Genomic DNA, 20664 nt, shown 5'->3' on the forward strand with positions numbered 1-20664 from the left:
CATTTGAATTAAAATCCTTTCTTTGCTTTTCTTAAATGCTCCCGTTTAAATGGGAATTTTAGAAGGGATACAAGTGACCTGTAATTTAAAACTCTTGATTTGTGACTGATTGAATAGAAATAATGGATAGTCAAATACAATGAATGTTCATTAGGTTTAAGCAGGAGGTAAGTGCTTTCACTGGTCCAATGTGAAGTATAGCATTTACATTTTAGAAAAAAACCAAAAAATATTTTCTGTTATGTGTAAATAGCAGTATAAACAGTAAACTGTTTACTGGAGTAAATTTTAGTTAATTTCATCAGCGGCTGAAATAAAGGTTGCTCTTATTGGCCTATTACAGTATAATTAATCATTGGTAATATTTCGTTTTACGTGACTTCTTGAGGTTAAGCATTGGCACAGCAATTCATTAAAATTGGGGTGAGAATTAATAATGTCTAAAAGGTTTGCCACAAAAAAGTTAAATATCTGTAAAGATTTATTAAAGGCTAATGATTGATCTACTTGCCTTTATTTTTTAAACCTGATCTCAAATATGGGTCATGCAGCTGTAGAAATATATTATCTGGCGTTTGATCTGTTCCCAGCTGTTAATGGTCTTTGTGAAACCTATGACACTATGTAGCATATTTTTCACGGTGTCCTTAAGAAGATGCTTGTCAGCACTAAGTGGGGTTTTATGCTCAGGGTGAGATTCTAGGAATGAAGTAGACTGCTTACCTTAATCAGAAATAAGGTGTTCTAAAACGTTCATGTAGCCTCAGGTGATGCTGGCCATAGAACAAGCTGCCTCTTCTCATTAAAGGGACCTTCATGAGGATGGTTGGGAAAAATAAACTTGCAATCTAGGAACTGTTAATTCTTCCCAGCAGTTTTAGTGGGTGACAGGAATGTCTCTTATCCTGTATCTATACAACACCTTGCACAATGAGATGGCAGCTACAATTTGCAATGTAATGTGCAGGTATTATAATAACGAAATAAGGCAGGAAAGGGAAGAGACATTATTTTTTAGCAGAAAGAGAACTCATTGCTCTAATGTACACTCAGTAGGGTCCCCAGGAGGAGCTGTGATTGCAAGGAACCCCTTGCTAGTGTCACTGTTTTTATCTTCATGATTAAAGAAAATAAGACATTTCCCTAAGTGTGCCTCACCACCACCTACAGTTGATGGAGAAAAATTTATGGTTCCCTCATGGTGGATGAAGAGCTGCCCTGGGCCAGATGATTGGTAATGCCAGAAGAGCTCTGCTGATAGTCTTCACAATATCCTGACTACCAGGCTGTAGGCTATGACATCATTTGTCAAAAGACTTCGTGATGTCAAAGGTCAGACCAGGTACAAGAGCTCTGTGGTTTCTGTTCATCAGACAGAGATTCTTTGGAGACAGGGAATACAAGTGCATAGCTTAGACTGAAGCTACATTTCTTTCCTTAACCTTAAGTTTGTGTGGTAGCTCACCTGTTTTCAGTGAGCTCTCTGCAGTATCCTGGCATTCTCTGCCAACACAATTTTCTGCGTTCAAACCCGTTCCATTAGCATAGTTCTATGTGTCTTAATTATCAGCCAGCAAATGAACGATTTCACCTTTTCTGATTTGAACTCCCCTTTCTTGCTCTCTGCAGAAACTTCTACTGCCCACCAAAGACTACACATTTCCAATTTACCTGTCTCAGACCTCACTGCAATTTTTGATTCTTAATACTGGGCAAATTTTTAGTCCACTCCCTCAATAATCTCTCAGGAGTATCACTGTAAGAGGGACAAGAGTTATAGTTTATATTTAAAATAAATACTAGAATTTCAAAAGCTATTAAAGGGAAGGTACAGTTTTTGCCAAAGCACTGCAAAAGAAATAGCTAAATATAATTTTGAATGCTTTTGAATTGCAGATTTTTTCCTGATCCTTAACGTACTTGTCTGCAGTTCCCCTGTCATGTCTGTATATGAATCAATGTGTTTACAATTTATAAAAAAGGATATAGATGAATAAGATGGTCTTTTATGGTATTTCAGTTCCACACAGCTGTGATACAGTAGCCTTGTTGTGTTCCTTACTGGGCATTTTCTTATATGACTTGTGATTTAGGCACAAGTATGTCAGACAAGGAATTAATTCAAGGGGCAGTGAATGTGTGGAACTGCAGAATACATGGACTTAAGTTCTGAATGACAACATTTTTTTCTTCTGAGGAAACTAAATTCACTCAGTCCAAAGTATCCTATAAAAACCTAAGCTGAGCAGTTTGAGAATTCTCCGCAAAGACAGGATGTAACATTATGGACCACTAAATTTTTTCCTGTAATATGATTAATTTTAATCAGGATAGTACCTTTGCATTCATAGAATCATAGAATGATAGAATAGTGTGGGTGGGAAGGGACCATTAGAGGCCATCTAGTCCCACCCCTGCAGTGAGCAGGGACATCTTCACCCGGAGCAGGGTGCTCAGAGCCCCGTCCAGCCTGACCTGGGGTGTTTCCAGGGATGGGGCATCCACCACCTCTCTGGGCAACCTCGGACAGGGTTTCACCACCCTCAATGTAAAAAATTTCTTCCTTATATCTAGTCTAAATCTGCCCTCTTTTAGTTTACTGTATTGATAGCAAGTTCATCACATCCCTTGGACATACATTTCCTAAAGAGACTCTGTATTAAAAAAATGAAGTCTTTCTTCCCTCATTTTGATTTTTTTTTTCTGTATTACTGATATGCTTATTATCTGATACAGTGTAGTGAAGTACATGTCAAATGCAGCAGCTTTGAGGAATGTCAAAGTAAAACGTGATGAAATCAAAGAAAATTCTTGTAATACTTTCCAGATAAAATGAGTGGGGAAAATATAATAAATGTATTGTGGATGTTAGCTCTTCTTATAAACATCATATAAACAAAAGATAGAGCATTAATATACATTTAAATCAAAACTGTTTATTGTGCTGTTAGGAAGGCTTTGGAACACTTAATAGATTTTCTTGTGCTTTCTTTGAAGAGTTGGAAATAAATATATTTGGAATAAAAAGTGATGGACTCTGTATTTTGTTGTACTCTTCCAATGCTTGAATCCGAGTCTAGGGAAGAAAATGGAATGATTTGTGCTGCTTTATGCTATTAAGCGTTTCACTCCCAGCCAGGAAAGTGACAAATTCAGCAACATTGTTCAAAACCACCTGTCTTCAGTGCAATATCTTCATTGTACCATTCTGTGTTTGTATGACTGTGATTTTAACCTTCTTTGGTTTCTTATTACTCTCCAAACTGCTTTTCCTGAGATATGTTGTGATTTTTCAGTATTTGAAAGTCTGTGAAATATGTTTTTGTTTGCAAGAGCAAAACTTAAAGTTTTTGTAAGAGCAATGGTTATTTTAGCATGTGATTTTTATGGAAAAGGTACAGGATAAACCAGTTGCGCCCTAATTCTTGGCTCCACAGCAACGTAAGATGCTGTCAATAATACAAGTGTTCTGTTAGTTATGAGACTAAGGTTCTGTGATTCCCATTAATCCTTCTGTATTTAATCCTTCATTTTATTAATTAACTTCGTAATTAATGGGTCCTAACCTAAAGCTAGCATTTCTCACTTGCATGATCACTTGTTTTGTTCTACAGTCACCTGATCTAGTGTTCAGATTGACGCAGGCTAGATGTTTACAAGCCTGTCATTGCATTTCCTTAGTGCCAAGTATAACTGCTTTGTTGGTAAACATAATTTATTGACATGTAAAAGCTCGGTCCATCTGATGTGTAAGTTTAGGGTTAAATTTGGGCTTTTATATGAGAACTTTGTAAATGTGGCCAGATGGTGTCTTTCTGTTCCCACCACTGTACTTGAAAGATTTTAACTCACCTATTTAAAGACTGTAGTTAGGTTAGAGTCTACCTCATCAACCATGATGAAAAGAAGATAATACAGAAGTTCCAACTCTTTGTACAGATAACAGTTTTGGGATAGAAAGGCTTTGTTAAAGTTAAGTGTACAAAGGAAAAAGAGGGGCAATTCACTCATATATTCACAGCATTTAAGGCTGGTAAGGGCTCACTGCATTATTTAATTTGACATCTTTTATATCACAGGTCATTACATTTCATCCAGTTACTATTTTATTAAGCCCTATAACTTTTTCCTTTAAGTTTAACTGGTATTTGTCTGAAGCATCTCTCCCAGAAGGAAATCTGATTTGATTTGAAAGCATCAGGAGACGAAGAATTGACCACTTCCCTTGGTTTATAGAACATAGGTTTACAGGAGCACTGGATGATCCAATGGTGTAATTGAGCAGTGTAGTGTTTTGTAGCAGATAACCATCTTCAGTGTTTAAAATATGTGCCTACTTTTCCATTTGGATTTCCCTGGTTTCCATTCCTACCATTGGCTCTTGATACCCCTTTTCATTGCTTGTTCAAAGAGCCCTGTTGGCTCTTAGTCATTCTCTTCCTGAGAAGATGCTTATATCCTTTAATTAAAAACCGCTAGGTTTTCTTTTTGAAAGGCTAAACATATCATGCTCTTTGTGGCTGTCACTGAAACTATTCTTGAGGATCTACTTAATGTCAGGATTGATCTCTCCAGCGCTGTTCCTACCAACCTCATTTTTACTTAGGCATCCCAGTTCAGTCACTTTTCCATTTTATTGCAATATTGCAATGAAATTCCGTATTTACTTGCTTGTCTACTTCCACCTTTGCACTTTCCTTAAAGATTGTTCCCTGTTCGCAGGTATGGTGTATGTCACTTGTTCCCTTAAGTAGAGATTTTATGTATGACTGTTTTTAATACATTTTTGATTGAATGGGCCCAGCACAGCAAGTAATTGCTTTATAAGACCATCCTATCAGCCTTCTCATCTGCGTTATCCACAGATTCTCTAAGTTGAGACTTTTTATTTCTTTAAAATTACTGATGAAAGACTTCAACAGCAACAGACTTTGTACCAATCCCTGCAGAGGACAGATAAAAATGCTGCCAATCAATGCTTGTTCCCTTTAGACATTTTTTTTAGAACTGTCATTTAGACAATTCTTAATCCATTTAGCATGTGCACTATTGATATTGTATAGTGCTAATTTTTTAATCAGACTGTCATGAAGTAATAAGTCAAATGCATTAATAAAGTCTAAGTCTATTACATGCATGCTATTACATCCTACATTTATTACAACTAGACTTGTAATTTTATGAGAGAATGAAATCGAGTTTGGCTGACAAGACCTATATTCCATACAACCATGTTGACTGGCATTAATTGTATGCCTATCTTCAACATTTTTTCTTCAGCTGAATGCCACATGGGATATTCTGTTGTATTGTCCAGGAGCAATGTCAGACTAATCCTTAAAATGATATGGTTCATACAGTTCTGTGATGTCTGCAGTGCCCTGGCTAGCAAAGCAACACAACTTAAAACAGAGATATCCCATATCACCTATTGCAATCACACCCATTTCCCTAGGATGCCGAAGTTTCTCTCAATATAAATGGTAAAGAAGCTTTCCACCGACATCTGCAAGAAATCACTGGAATTGTTTTTGACTCTAAGATTCCTTTTGAATGAAATGAAATCAGAATGTACTGTCTAGGAGCACAGTTAATGCACTCCAACTGTGAAAAACACTCAGTTCAGAGTGAGTCTAGAGCAATCCCTCCTGAAGTGCTTGCAGTGTGGGCATACAACCTATAGAAGAGAGAACCTATAAGGACAGTCGACAAGTAAAGTTTTGCTGTCTTGTGTTGTCCTACAGGCTATCTAAATGTTTTTTTCCTTTTATACATTCTTCAATGAACAGCTATTTTAGAATAAGAATAGAAAAAGTGTCAGTAGCAGTGGTCTTGCTTTCAGGTATTCTGATCAGTGTCATATTATCAGAAAAACATTGCTGCTAAAGAGTGCGTAGGATTTTAGCAAGCAAAAGTAAGAAATGTTTGTAGCTATACCATGCAAATTTTAAATACTTGTAAATAAGAAACAAGTTCATTTCGTACTTTTGTTTTGCAGATTTTTAGAAAAAAGCAATATTCTTTGTTCAAACTGTCAATCATCTCCTTTATTTTAAATTCATTCAGCTAGTTTTACTGAAAAATATGACTGAATTTCTGTGGAAAAAAATTATCAGTAGCAGCATTTTGTACCCCATTTTTCACGGTGACCTTTGTTCTCTTAATTTTGATTTGACAGGGTAAAAACTAAGTGATTGTAATAGTTGCCAAAAATGCATTTTATAACAGTTCATTGTTTCATTAGCAAATTTTCTTATATCTTAAAATTTTCATTTACTGTGTAATTAATCTGTTCTCTACTAAAACAAATAAATAAAATGTAAGAAAAGTCTCTCTTTAGATGTAGGCACCACGTTGTAGCTGCTGTATATACTACTTTCTGTAGACACTGGAAGAGGCGTGGTTTCCTGTGGTCCAGGCAGAATTTTCTAGAATTTATGGAAGGTTTTATTTTAATTAACAACTGCAGGATTGGCTGTCCCATAGTGATAAATTGGGTTCTTGCTGTATAAGACTGACATATTTTAGTACAGTTGTATAAAAGAACGTGGATCACGCTGGGAAGGTAAAGCATTGTATTTTGCAAAGCAGAAATTCACAGTGGATAATAAACCGAACCTTATCTCCTGGTTCAATGCTAACAAAGTCATTAAAGTTACTTGAAATATAAAGCAGGTGGTCAAAAAATAGTAGCCACATGTTAGTGCCATTGTATACCTGATATGCTTTACAGTCTTTTCCAAACAGTGGAAAAAATCACCCTGAAAAACTGAAAAGTAGTCAGAAAACCATGAGTTGTGGGGGCAAATGTGTAGGTAGGGGCGGCTCACCGTCTCTCCAAGCAGAACAAGAGGCTGCCAGAAGAAGCCGGTGGGAGCCAAGTTCAGATAAAGGAACTTGGTTCTTCATGTACAGCATAGTAGATGTATCACATATGCTTTTTCAACCCTTCCCTGGGCATCTGCTTATGGCCATGGCCAGAGAAGGGCTGGAGGTCTGTACTAGTACTTTCTTACTACATTCTTACTCTTCTCAAAAAGTTAAAGAAAATGAATGTCCAAGAGATTAATTATAAAGATCGATTCACTTAAAATATTCAGAAAGAAGAGGTAATGGCTGGCTTCCTAGTAGTCTTTGTCTGTACAGAAGGACCTTTAAATAAATAAAGGTAATAAATATCTCTTGCCTTTGTTTTTCTTCTATGCTTGTTTCAAAAGTGAGAGTTATTAACCACTCAATGAAGTTACTTTGACTTCTGGTGGATTTTCTCTCCGTTGGATTCTTTGAGTCAAGAAGTGTTACTTTTCTAAGTACACAAAGTATGTGCTTGCTCCAGTTAAATTCTCTCATCTGTGTTAGGCAGGAGGTCAAATAAAATTGTCATAATGGACCCTTCTTAAAAATCTATCAATCCATGATTATTTCCATTCTTTTCATCATCATTGCTTCAAATGTAAAAAGGTAAAAGTAGATCCCCAAAGTCTGGGTTCTCAGTGTGTTAGTGTTGAATGCTTTGTTTCTGTATTAAACTCACTGCTATTTCAGGAAGAAGCTGGAAATTTTATTAGCGATAACTACGACAATAAAAATTCCCAGGCTAGTTTGGAGAAACAGATGCTCAAAAGACCTACTATTTTTTCATGTCATACTTTGCATATTCACTTGGGCCAAGGCTTTAGCTAGCACAAATTTTTTTAGATCTTTAGCTTGTTTCAGCTCGAAAATAAGCTGAAGATCTCGACCTATTTCTTTAAATTATATTTAGACGTTTACTGGATTTACACCCATTATTTCAGTAGGTAAATAGAGGCAAGACCCTTTTTATTGAAGAAGTGAGGCAGGAGGGAATAGTTTTGGCGTTGTTTGAATTTTATAACTTTATAAATTTTATAGCATTCACCCAGGGCTGGACTAGCCAGAGATGAAGCCCACGTGCCACGTAGCAGCTCCGTAGCTGCTGGGTGGCTGGATGTTCACAGGTCAGGTGCTCTCAAGCCAGTCCTTTGAAGTTGTTCCACTTTGCCAGAAATAATTAAATGCTTACTGGATACAGCAAGTTAAAAAGAATGAGTAAGATTCTATAATCCATCGGCTTGGGCACTCACCTGGGAGATGATTAAGGTGAAAATCTAAACAGTATTAGAAAGAAAAAAATTGAAAAGGAGCACTGAGGTGTCACTCAGATGTCTTTTTCTGTTGCTCTTTATGGGAACATTTTTGCCAGAGTTGAATCCTTGCTGAAAGAGCTCACTGTAGTTAATCCTCTGAGAGTGGCTATGTTTTCTAAGTGGGAAATGGATATAGGATAAACAGACAATCTGCTGTTGGCACACAGCCCTCGCTTGCCACGGTGTAATAAAGTCTTATCATCTGCGGCTAGGTTCTTCAATGGCTAAGCTCCTTCTAAAGCTGAAGGAGAACTGAGCACCACAACTGCAAATCCGATAATGGCACCTATAAATAAAGGATTTCTATTTGCACAGTTAACAGCAAATGAAATTATATTTAGTGATTCAATAAATTATGTAAAACAAACAGTTCAAACTTTGAGCTTTTTTTGGGAGAAGGCTTCTAGAAACATTCATACTTGTTAAAACTTTTGGAACTTAAAGTGAAGCATGCTTTTACTGTGGACTATTAAAGATCAGATAATTAAAAACAATAGGTGAACTGAGGACACCGTGACTCTCTGACTTAATATAAATAGACCTTTCATGAGAAATTCTGAAAGAGGCACTTAAGGTGAAGAGCTTAATATCACTGGAAGAACAGCATCTATCGCTGATCATTTTAAATCGTTTCAGCTGTTCAGTGTTAGCCTGTTAAATTTGTTAAAAGACATGCAGCTTTTTTGAGAACAAGCAGGTTTATTATTTCTCTTTGATTACTGCTTCTCCATTTTATGAAATCTTACAAAAAAGATTTGATTAGAAATATTTCAATGATTATTTTTGTTTAGAATACAGAGGAGCGGTTAGTTGGTTTGATGCCTGCTCTGTTCTTTCAGTGCTGTAGTATACCAAATGTATGAAACCCAAACTGAAACGTGATTATGCCATTTTCACAGTCAAACTTAAGCCTAATGCAAAAAGCGAAATAAGAAATTCAACAGAGATAACCCAATTTAAGTTTCATTTTGCCACTTTCGCTGCAGCTGAGTCATGTTTGGCACTGATAAGCTGGTATTTCTTACATGCTACTTAGGGTAACGTGGTGGTATATTTTGATTTCTTGTGTGAGGCATATTGCACCTGTGGAGAGATCATTTTTTTTCTTTTCCTGACCCCTGATATCATTTTCCCTCTATGCTTCTTCTAGGAAATCTTCTGGTTAATCTGTCCCACAGGGAGCCTTTTACCTGCCTATTTGCCCATCTGTACTCAGTTGATTGGTGTAGTTTCCACTAAAATTGTTGGGAATTAGGAGTGCTCACCACAAATGACTAAGATTGTTCGTGGTACAAATAGCCACACTGTATTCTGAAAGAAAATCCTCTAGATTGTAGAAAGGCTTTGAGGAAAATTAGAGGTGAATTTGATAGGACCAGCAGCATTGCCTCCTTGCTTTTCCTCTGAGGATGAATATTGATTTTAAATATGCTCTTAAGTTCTAACAGTCTGTTAGCCACACATCTGAGGATTTTTTTCTTGAGGTCAGGCTATAGTTCTCAGAGTAGCACCATTATTTCCTTATTCAGAGGGAAAGAAGAAAGCTGATTCTTTGAACTTCTGGATTAGTTAAGAGCAGACAGTGTTGACAAGATGTAATCGCTGCTTCAATTGAGAGGAAAGGTAATGCCTCTGTTGTTTTGAACTTCTTTAAGAAACTCTCTTGTGATCTAAAGCTAGTCATCTTAGACAAGCAATTTGCTCCTGAGTGATAAGAACCTTTCATAAGGTTCACATTGTCTTAAAAAAAAAAAATTAAAGTCAGAAGCCACTCCTTAATCTCTTTTTAGTTACACGATGTAGGCTTGCGAGAGCTGGACAAACCACTGTCTGTTTCATAGAATCATAGAATCTTTGGGTTGGAAGGGACCGTTTAAGGTCATCTAGTCCAACCCTCTGCAGTGAGCAGGGACATCTTCAACTAGAGCAGGTTGCTCAGAGCCCCGTCCAACCTGACCTGGGATGTTTCCAGGGATGGGGCATCGACCACCTCTCTGGGCAACCCGTTTGGTCTCCTTTATCTCAAACAACAACAAAATGCACAGCCTGGGCTTCAGCTAAGGCAAACCCCATTATTTTCACTGGTAGTCCATAGTAAACTGTGAAATCTGGAATAAATTCCACCCCTGACCTAAGATGGCCACCAGTTCATGCCATAATAGAGAAAGACCATTTCACTTTATTATTAAGCCAATTATCTGTGACTTGTATTTTTATTCTACTGAATGTATGACCCCTTTCTGTTAACCTACCACCAGAATTTGAATTTAGATAATGAGTTGCTTCCATGGACTTCAATAGGTGTAGTGCATGTGAAAGAGGAATTGGGCCATCATTTGCCTGGACAGTATCCTGGTGGACAGTATGACATGGCTTTAGCTATAGCTTACATGAAACTTGTAGATTTTTGTCTTTTAAACTCAGTGAGCGTATCTTTGTTGTATTGTGAAGCACACTAGGTAGGAACCAATTTGATTTTATCAAAATTTTTATTATAGATATCCCAGATGTGTCCCCTTTTACTCTTCTGCATTCTAGACTAAATTTAATCCCAGTCTTTTAAATCGCTTTTAATAGCTAGCCCACCCCTCTGTGCCTCATTTAGGTTTTCTTCATTTCAGGTGCCCCATTAACTGATATAATGCTGTCATACTTTTCCCTGTTATGTCTCTTAATATATCCTAACATCCTTTTTATTTCTTTCTAATTTTTTTTTAATTAAAATTTCTCTTGGTATTGAATTGTTGTTTCTACTGAACACTCCTCAGTTACTCATAGACTCTGATTTTTCTTGTTTGGTGGCAGCTCCTTCAGAACCCATCACTGGGCTAGATTCAGCTGGTTGTTGCACTGCATGATATTCAACAGTTCTGTTGAAGTCAGTTGAGTAAACCTGAAGTTTATGCTTTATGCATTTATAAATGAAATAAAAACCTGGCCTAGTGTGAAGAAGGAGCTTATTATGTCCTCACCTAAAGGCAGATCTGGCTGTCCAGTTTACTTATTATGATTTAACTGAAGACTAGGATAAGTTTTTTCCCCCATTCGTGCATATATTATAACAACAAATATGCCTACATTTATGAATTGTAAAATATATAACATATAATATATATAAAATATAAAATGCTTGTCTAGCACTCAGTGCAGTGGTCTTTCACCCTGAGATGTCTGAGCACTCATCAGTCTTAACTATTAGTTACAATTGAAATGAATTCTGTGGCCAGATCCTTCACATTTTGTGAAGCTGAATCTTTCAATAATATTGTGAGCGATTAGACACGTAAGGAAGGAAAAAATCATGCCCATAATGTAATTGCAAAGTAGGAATAATATGTTTTAATGTACTGTAACACCTGCTAATCTTCCTTGAACTTCATCTGCTGTCATAAAGTTCAGCCAGGCTCTCTTTGGCACTTTTTGATGCCTGTTGGCAACAGTGGTTTGGATGATGTGAAACAGTTTGAAATTATTTGTGTGATTTTGTGTAAAGATGCCCTTGAAATTTGTTTTTATAATCAATTATTTTATCAATATCTTACGTCCTGGAAGCAAACCCCAGTTCTATACTGTCAACACATACAAGTTTTCCTTTTTTAATGTTGTATTTACAATATTTAAAAATAATTTATGGGTCATCAGTTACAAATATTTAAGAACTATTCATTTTTTTTCCCTTAAGCTGACAAACTACTGTAATGACGTCACTGTCTTAGCGTATTACTTCTCTAGATAGTTTATTTCACCATGGCCTTGTCTAAATTAACAGACATCTTAGTGTTGGCATGTATATAAAATATTGTATAAAAACGCTTAAGTATAAATGCTGGTAAGTCAAAACACTTTTAGGAAGAAAAAAGAAGGAAAACAATGGTTTGTGCTTTGAATCTCAGATGTAAAAATCTAGATATGCACTTGCTTATTCTCACTAATAACATCTGATTTTATTTTTTCTTTTAAGGTAAAACTGGCCACACAGAGACTGTACGAGTAGTATATCAGCCAGAAAACATCAGCTTTGAGAAACTGCTCAAGGTCTTCTGGGAGAATCATGACCCGACACAAGGTAGAGTGATGAGTGAGCCAGTATTTAATTATCTTACTAATTACAGCTGGGATAATTAGTGTTTGAGCTGCATGGAAGAGATGAACCTTGAAATCACACTGGAGCTCAAGAATATGATTGCAGACATTTATTGACAGAGAAAGAGAGGGAGAGAGAGAATGAGAGTACAGAAACTCAGAATACCCCTCCTCCTTTACAGCTGTTTGTGCTGGGAAAATTCCCACAGAGAGGCACAGTAGACAATAGGATTTTTTTTTCAACTTCGATTATGACAATTTCTTCTCTATTGCTATCTTTTGTCTCTTAAATTAAAGCATATTTCTTCACAGCTTCAGAGCTGGTCATTTTATTTGTGCCAAGGACCTTTATGCTTCATAAAAAATTTTGGGTTTTGTAAAATATTTTTCAATGGCGTTGAATATCTTTTATGGTTAGAAAAATGGAACAAAAAGAGATAAGAAATGGTGTGTAGGGGCAACAGCAGAACATTCTAGCTATTTGCCTTATTTGAACCTTTTGATTTAATTTATCTTTCTTGGAAGAGGTTTTGTGATGACATTGCACACATCTGTGCAAACATAAATGGGAAACTGTGTTGAGAAAACATTTCACATGTTTATATAGTTTCAATAAACATCATCCTACCATTTCTCAGAAATATTACATACAATAACTCATTTCAATATTTTAACAGCTATCATAATTATGCCATTTGTTACTACATGTGGGAACAAAAAATGCAGATGATGATACCTTCAAAATGTGATACCATCCTGGGAAACAGTAACTGAGAAGGATCCAGGGGCTATTGTGGATAAGTGTCTTCCCTTGAGTCCAGAACACAATGCACAGACAAAAATAGCTATTGCAACTCCTGCCTATACAAAAAGGGAAGCCTTAGTCACGAGTCTGAAAGCTATTTTCTGTATGCAGAATCAGTAAAATCTCAGAACATTTAGTGCAGTTTCTGTGTTGACATACCAGGAATTATACGGAGATATTGCTTAGAATGCCAACCATACCCTGGGCTGCCCCCAAAGCAGTGTGGCCAGCAGGGCGAGGGAGCGGATTCTGCCCCTCTGCCCCGCTCTGGGGAGACCCCCCTGCAGTGCTGCGTCCAGCTCTGGAGCCCTCGGCACAGGAGAGACATGGACCTGCTGGAGCGGGGCCAGAGGAGGCCCCAGCAATGCTCCAAGGGCTGGGACAGGTCTGCTGGGAGGACAGGCTGGGAGAGCTGGGGGGGTTCAGTCTGGAGCAGAGAAGGCTCCGGGGAGACCTTAGCGCAGCCGGCCAGGGCTTAAAGGGGCGTCTAAGAAAGATGGGGACAGACTGTTTAGCAGGGCCTGTTGCGCTAGGACAAGGGGTAACAGTTTTAAACTAAAAGAGGACAGATTTAGACTAGATGGAAGGAAGACATTTTTGACATTGAGGGTGGTGAACCCCTGGCCTAGGTTGCCCAGAGAGGTGGGGGATGCCCCATCCCTGGAAACAGCCCAGGTCAGGCTGGATGGAGCTCTGAGCAACCTGCTCTGGGTGAAGATGTCCCTGCTCATTGCAGGGGTTTGGACTAGATGACCTTGAAAGGTCCCTTCCCACCCAAACTATTCTATGACTCTGTTGTTCTATGGTTGAAAGAAGGGACAGAAAAAGGATATAGAGCCTAGAAAACTGACCTGGTGCTGTGAATCAACATGTTCAACTAGTTGAAGAGACATAAAACTATGATCAAGTATTCTTTACAGGTCCTTAAGTGCAGATATCTCATAATGAGTTTGACAGCCCAATCACTGGTAAGCCACAAGAAGTTCCAGTAGCTGGAAGCTGAAGTTTGAAAAGTTCCACCTTGAAATAAAATCGTTTCACAGCGCTCTGTGTAATTAAACATTGGAGTCTTTTTCCATCACCATCCTTTTGAGTCTTTAAGATGATATAATTTATAATTTTAAAAGAGGCACTTGATTCAAGTCCTGAGAAGAAATTCTATGTCTGTGCATCAGGTGTGGTGGCCTATACTGGGGATCTGTTGATTCATTAGCCTCCCTTTTCAACTCCTTCCTTTATAGTTATGTTCAGAGTAATTTGACTCCACCATCCTTGAAATACTTGCAGCTCTGCATTAAGACAATGACCACCTTCAAATTGTGTTTCAGGGCCTTTGTGATTTACTCGTATGGGTCAGGAAGGAGGTTTTCTCCTTACCCTACCAGTGGTTGTTTTTAGGTCTTTTTTTGTGCTTTTTTCTTTGGATTGTGAGAGATTGGCCATCACCAGTGGCTGGCTTCTTTGTAATGGGCTGGTTCTTTTGATATAGCAGAGAATCCTATTTCTAGATAATTGGTTCATGTGTCTTGCTCACATGTTGGGATTCATCGTGATCGCCAGAGCTGGGAACTAATGGCCAGGACCACAAGATTCTTCACCTTCCAGAGCAGTATGAGGAATGGATTTCTGCTGAAATAATCTGGGCAACTACCACCTAATCAGTCATCTGCCCTGTCTGTAGTCTTGGCTTTGACAGTGTATGGTTGGGCTCTGCCTGTGGCACACATACAGTAGGTCAGTCTCTAAAGAACTTCAGTGCTTTAGGCTGACTGAAGTTCATATGCTGGACACAATGTTATGCGGATGAAGTGTAGTGGTTGTGATAAACAGGTCAGATCTGATGAATTTATGATTCCTTTTGGCTTTAAAACAAAGTAAAATGATAACATTATATCTTTATATTCACCTTGCATTCTCACATAACAGAGGTTCAAAATAGTTCCAGTCTGTGCTTTCAGAAGAAGGTTGGATGATGGCAGATGTATGATTCACTCTTTGATTTCTGGCAACTGGGAAAACATCACCTAATTAGCCTGGGCACAGAGCCATGCTAATGTGGCTGTATTCCTTCTGGGATGCAAGCTAATATCTCTGCATGACACTGTGCTGTGTAGATACCCAAGTCATTCACAACTACCTCAGGCATCTATGTGGCACTGCAGTGCTTGGTGTAAGCACACCTAAGCCTTTATCTAAGCTATCTTGGCTCAGTAGAATTTCCAGATGGTTCTTCTGTAGTAATTTGCCAAAAGTGAGAGCATCACTTTATCCACAGAGAAGATGGCAGTCTTCTCTGAAGGCTTGCGTACCCCAGACTTGGAGAGGTTGCTTTACCTATGTATTTTTATGGTTGCTTAATGACAATCTCTGTTCAAGAACTGCAAAGCCCATCACATCTCTACCATCTTTCTTGGTTTGAGGAAAACCACAAGGTCCCAATTTCAAGTGTCTTTGTTTTGTAAGATAGCGCTGGTATGCTTATATACCCTTTCAAGTTTGAGCAATTAGCTCAAATCTTTAAGATGGAATTGTTTCTTTCCCTTGATTTTTATCTACTCCCCTGCTTTTAGCTTGCTATGGAAATGTGGTTTTATGTAAAGATACTGAAAGTGAGAGTTATCTCTGTGACCTGTAATGTTTTTCTCCTTTCCTGAGGTTCAGCTGTATGCACACAGTAAGTCTTATTTAGCCAGCCTTACGGGAATGCAGTACTCGGTCTGTCAAAGAGAAGTTTTTCACTGAGCAGATAAATTAGGAAGACTTCTTATTCATGAAATTCAGCACACTCTTTGGATGAACCCAGTGTCTCATATAGTCAGTGAATGCTGGACTTCCTGAGTGTAATGCTTACTCAAAAGTATAAAAGCTTTGTCTGTGGCATGGTCTTATCTTTTCTCCAGAAGCTGGATTAATGCCATTTAAGCCTTCCTGTCCCCAGCAGAGATAATCAACTTGTCTAATTGTTCTAATGTCATTAAACATCAAGTATGTACATTCTGTTGCAGTTAAGGACCTTTCAAATATCAATCTAAGATGGTACAAGTTACTAAAGGGTACAGACTGGCAGTCCCATCATTCATTATTGTTTGAACGTATTAAAATTCAAAATTTCCTGCTTTCTGAACAGTTGGACCTCCTGCCTTCAAGATGAGACTGACATCTCACTGGGATTTGTATTTTCTCTGGGACGCAGCCTGGCTCTTGTTTTGTGAAGCTCTTGAGTCTGAGTATTATACAGAAGTCTATTGAAAAGCAAGAACCTTTGATCAAGTCAAACAGTCTATGAGTTGAAAGAGATTCTCCCAGATGAGCATCTCCTGAGTGTGGGGCCCTGATAAAATCCTCCTTGACTATTAATTTAGGCTCTATTTTATAATTCATTACATTTGGGATACTGAAAAAGCAACAAACCAACCCCTGACTTCTGCCAAGTGCCATATGGTTGTCATCTCTGTTCAGCCTCTAATGCACAGATTCCTTCTCTCCTAGGAATGATCTTATCTATAAGAGGATTGCTCTGTATAGCTCTATAAGTGCTTGAGGTGGTTGCTTCTTTGTCAGTGATACAGAAAAAGAGAATGAATGTGATATGCTGAAAATATGGCAAAAGACTCTTATGGCTATTCACTTAGTACATAATTTTATTTTTCTAAAGTATATAGAAGTGTAGGGCAGATTCTGTATTTCCCCGTTTTTGCTCTATGAAGCCATCCTCAGAGCTTTCCAGATTTTTAAGATATGAGCCTGACTGTCTCCTTAAAATTTCACCCTGACGATGGTTCTGCTGGCACCTCTATGCTGTGTGTCTACAGGGATGTGGACTTTCAGACCATCAGTTTCTCTGTGTTGTGCCTCAGCCTGTAGTTTCACGATTGCTGTAAGCTAATCTTTGACTTAACTGTTAGGGAAAAGGGAAATTTTCTTTTCTCTTGCTGACCTGTCTGCAGGATACAACCTCTTTCTTTGTGTTGACACTGGTAATCACAAAGTTCTCTGATCAAGCTGAAAATTAACCCTGCATGAATTGAAGTGAAACGTAATTTTCAGCCAGGACTTAAATTGCCAGGAGCATGACTGCTAGTGGGACCATCCTTCTGGCATTAGCACTGACCTATAGTGTGTGAGCCAATTGCAAAACCCAGCTGTGCTTATGTTCAGGGAGGAAGATGTCATGTTTTATCTGACCAGAAAGATCAGCCACTCTTTGTGGGGTGTCAGAAACTATTTCTCCAAACCTTTGGAAAAATCTCATACAAGAGGAGTGAATCTGTCATGGTGCAGATGTGATTCCTGTAAAGCAGTTTACTATTCATAATTCTTCTGCCCCTGTGTGTGGTTGAAGTCCTACATGTGTGTCAGTGATTTCAGCTCCATCCAAGGCAACTTTAAAGAAAGGCTACTACTTGCTTTCACTGCCTGTAGAGAAGACAAGCAGAAGACTATACTATTTATTTCTCTTTAAAATGTATTTGGGGCAAATGAAAAAACCACTCGCCTCCTTTAGCTCTTTCCTCTGTTGAATATGATCCAAAATGGATGGTTGTTTTGGTAGTTCTGCTCCCCATGTTTGTCAAGAATACCTAATCCTTCCCAGCCCACAAGAAATAACTGAGGTACAACTACAGTTCTCTGGGGTGAGCCCTACACAAATCCCATCCTTTTTCATTGCTTCTTCTGGCTTTCTGTTTGGATTTTTGAATTAGTGGAAAGAGCTGAGGGAAGCCAGGACTCGATAGCTTTGTCTGCCCTCTGACAGTGGGGTGAAGGGCAAAGGCATCTATGGCCACTGCTGTCTGGGAGCTTCTGGAAATTTTCTTCTAGCCTTATTGATTCTTTGAGTGTGAATAGACAAAGAACTGGTAAGTAATACCTGTAAAGAAAATTACTGGCAAGTAATTTTATTCCTCCTTTCTGTCATGAAGAAGTCCTTATCCAACCTATGTTTGTACAGGAAATGTAAGCAGAACTGATATTTTTCCAGCAGTTGAGGACCATCTGTACTACAACAAACTCATCACCTGCCAGATTCATTCAGAACAACTCTTAGTCCATATGTCTTGTGTATCCATGATAAAGAAGAGATGTATGAGCTGTTTCTCCTCTCTGTGACCTTCCAAACAGTTTGGCATTTAGCCTTAGTGCTGATACATGAATTCTCCAGATGAATATCTGTTTTTCATTGTGCTGACCCATTTTAGTTGCAGAGGGTATATTTATTTCTCACCAATTTTGAAGGACTGTACTTTTTTTAGATATTGCATAAGGAATCTATCATCTGCAAATAATTAAAATTAGACACTAGAAATGACATTGTATTGCTAATGAGCAGATGTGTCTACTTATACCAGGGGAAGAACAGCTGTACACATAAAAAACGCTCCAGTGACCCTAACACAGCATTATGTATTCTGCTACAGGCCTGTAACTTCATTTAGAGATTAAAGGGAAAAAAGTAATCTTTCCATGTAAAATATAACCATTTTTGATTTTTTCTTTACATTTCTGTAACTCTCTTCCCTTTATATTTTGAATGAAATTTGCAAGTCTCAGATTAAAGCACAGAGCACCTTTGTCTTGTATTTCAAATGTTATTAAAAGTCCTGATCTTTTCAGCATTATTACGAGGTGTAACAAAAAACAGTAGAAATACAAAATCTATTGTCACCAGACATATTAAACATATTCAAAATAGAATTACCAACCCCTTAGGGAGACATTCTTGGTCCAATACTCTTCAATATTTTCATTAATGACTTGGAGGATATAGTGGAGAGGATGCTAATTAAATCTGTGGTAAAGACATTGCTAGGAGGCTCTTGGAGGAAACGAATAAAACACAGCTCTGTGTTGATAAATTAAAAAAGCCATGGAAATCGATATGCTGAGACACAATAAAGATAAATGCATATTGGTTCATGCAGGACTGAATACTCAACAATAGAAATATGCACTGAGTTTTTTGATAGGAGACAGTGTCTTCTGTTGTCTTCAGGTTCTTCTAATTCCTGCTCTCGCCAGTGAAAGCTCAATGGTGGGACATACTTTACTGACATCGAGCCATCCCACCAGCAACAAATTTAGTGGTCCGTTGCCCATAATCACCTCATAAATGCCTGTGGTTTGTACTTTTTGCAAAGTAGCAGAGAGTCTTTGTGAGACTGAAACACCTAATGTTATGTCGGTTCCATTCTTTTGTCCTTTTTCTAGAACTAAATATGCATTAAAAATAAATACGCAGTTTTGTATCCCCGGGGATTTTAGCTGTCATGACCTAATTTGCATATTAGACTCTTTTTATCCATATAAATTAGAATAGACTTTTTCTGACCTATATTTCCAGTTTAGGAGATGTTGTTTTTCCATATCACACTGAGAAGCTGAGATTTCACTATGCATCTTTTTTAACGAAGGGGATTATTAGCCAGGGCAGTTGTGCTGAGATGGCTGAATAGTTTAGAGTATGAAGTGAGTGGTGCTGAATCAATTCTGGCTCAAGGGCAAAAGTCCTTCTGAGCCCTGATTTCCTCTTACCTTTAAACTACTTTGAGCCTGTTTATTTTACATGTGAAAATGATGTGTTAACCAGTTCTCCAGAACTGCTAAAAATTAACTTTATCTTTCAGTATTGCTACAGTCAGTATTAAAATCATTCCTTGAAGATAAGAAGAGCCATGGCATCAGTCTTTTGTGCCATTGAAGATGACACTTTGATTCTTATGCTGTGGGAAGCATGAACCCATCACTCACCTGAAGTGAGGGTAGATTTAGACTAGGATGAAATTTTTTACGATAAAGGTGGTGAAACCCTGGCCCAGGTTGCCCAGAGAGGTGGTCGATGCCCCATCCCTGGAAACATCCCAGGTCAGGTTCGACAGGGCTCTGAGCAACCTGCTCTGGTTGAAGATGTGCCTGCTCACTGCAGGAGTAGATGGCCTTGAAAGGTTCCTTCCCACCCAAACTATTCTATGATTTAATAATTGCTTTTGTTTATAATGCCTGTATCTCCTAAGAACAACATTGGAAACTAACTGTGTTCTATTATAGTCTTCCTCTATCATTTCTGGGTTATTTTTTAATTATAGAATAGCTATGTTTAAGGAGAGGAAGAGGAAGAGATGAGGAAGGGGATGTTCATGTTAATTCCAGCTTGTTGCTTTGTAACTTCTGAAGGAAAACCTGAACTTTTCAATGCTTAGGGCTTCTCAGTGCTTGGGACTGTCTTCAGTAGCTTTCAAATATCCATGAAGTCAATGGGTATGTGTTTTGAATAACAGCATCTAGATTTTCATGTATGTTTATAGAATTAGAAAAGAGCAACCTTGGAAGGTCTTTTTCTGCAGAATTTTTTGATGGACTGTTCCTAATCTTTATACAAGGAAAGCAATAGACAAAATCAAAACAAAGTAATACCAAATATTCTTTTCTTCTTCAAATAACCCACTAGTGAATTTACTGTACTTTGGTCTAGAAATCTGAAGCACTGAAGCATGGCATCATTAATCATAGTTTATGGTGTTTATTAGTAGGCTTTTAATCTTTGTTTTCATGTATAATTAGGTACAAGAGGTCAAAGCCGACACTCTTCTAAACAACAATATTTTCAGTGAA

General features: G+C 37.9%; 1 protein-coding gene across 1 annotated transcript in view; it reads left to right on the top strand.

Moving 5' to 3' along the window:
* The window catches only part of MSRA (methionine sulfoxide reductase A), a gene marked incomplete at both ends in the record, with an annotated part of 305267 nt that overhangs the window by 170849 nt on the left and 113754 nt on the right, over positions 1-20664 (top strand). The window contains one exon of the mRNA XM_081997076.1: positions 12130-12234. Within this exon, the coding sequence (XP_081853202.1) occupies positions 12130-12234 (105 nt within the window). The remainder of the gene's footprint in view (positions 1-12129; positions 12235-20664) is intronic.

The sequence above is a fragment of the Phaethon aethereus genome, assembly GCF_964289735.1.
Source record: "Phaethon aethereus genome assembly, chromosome: 3".
Lineage (NCBI taxonomy): Eukaryota > Metazoa > Chordata > Aves > Phaethontiformes > Phaethontidae > Phaethon > Phaethon aethereus.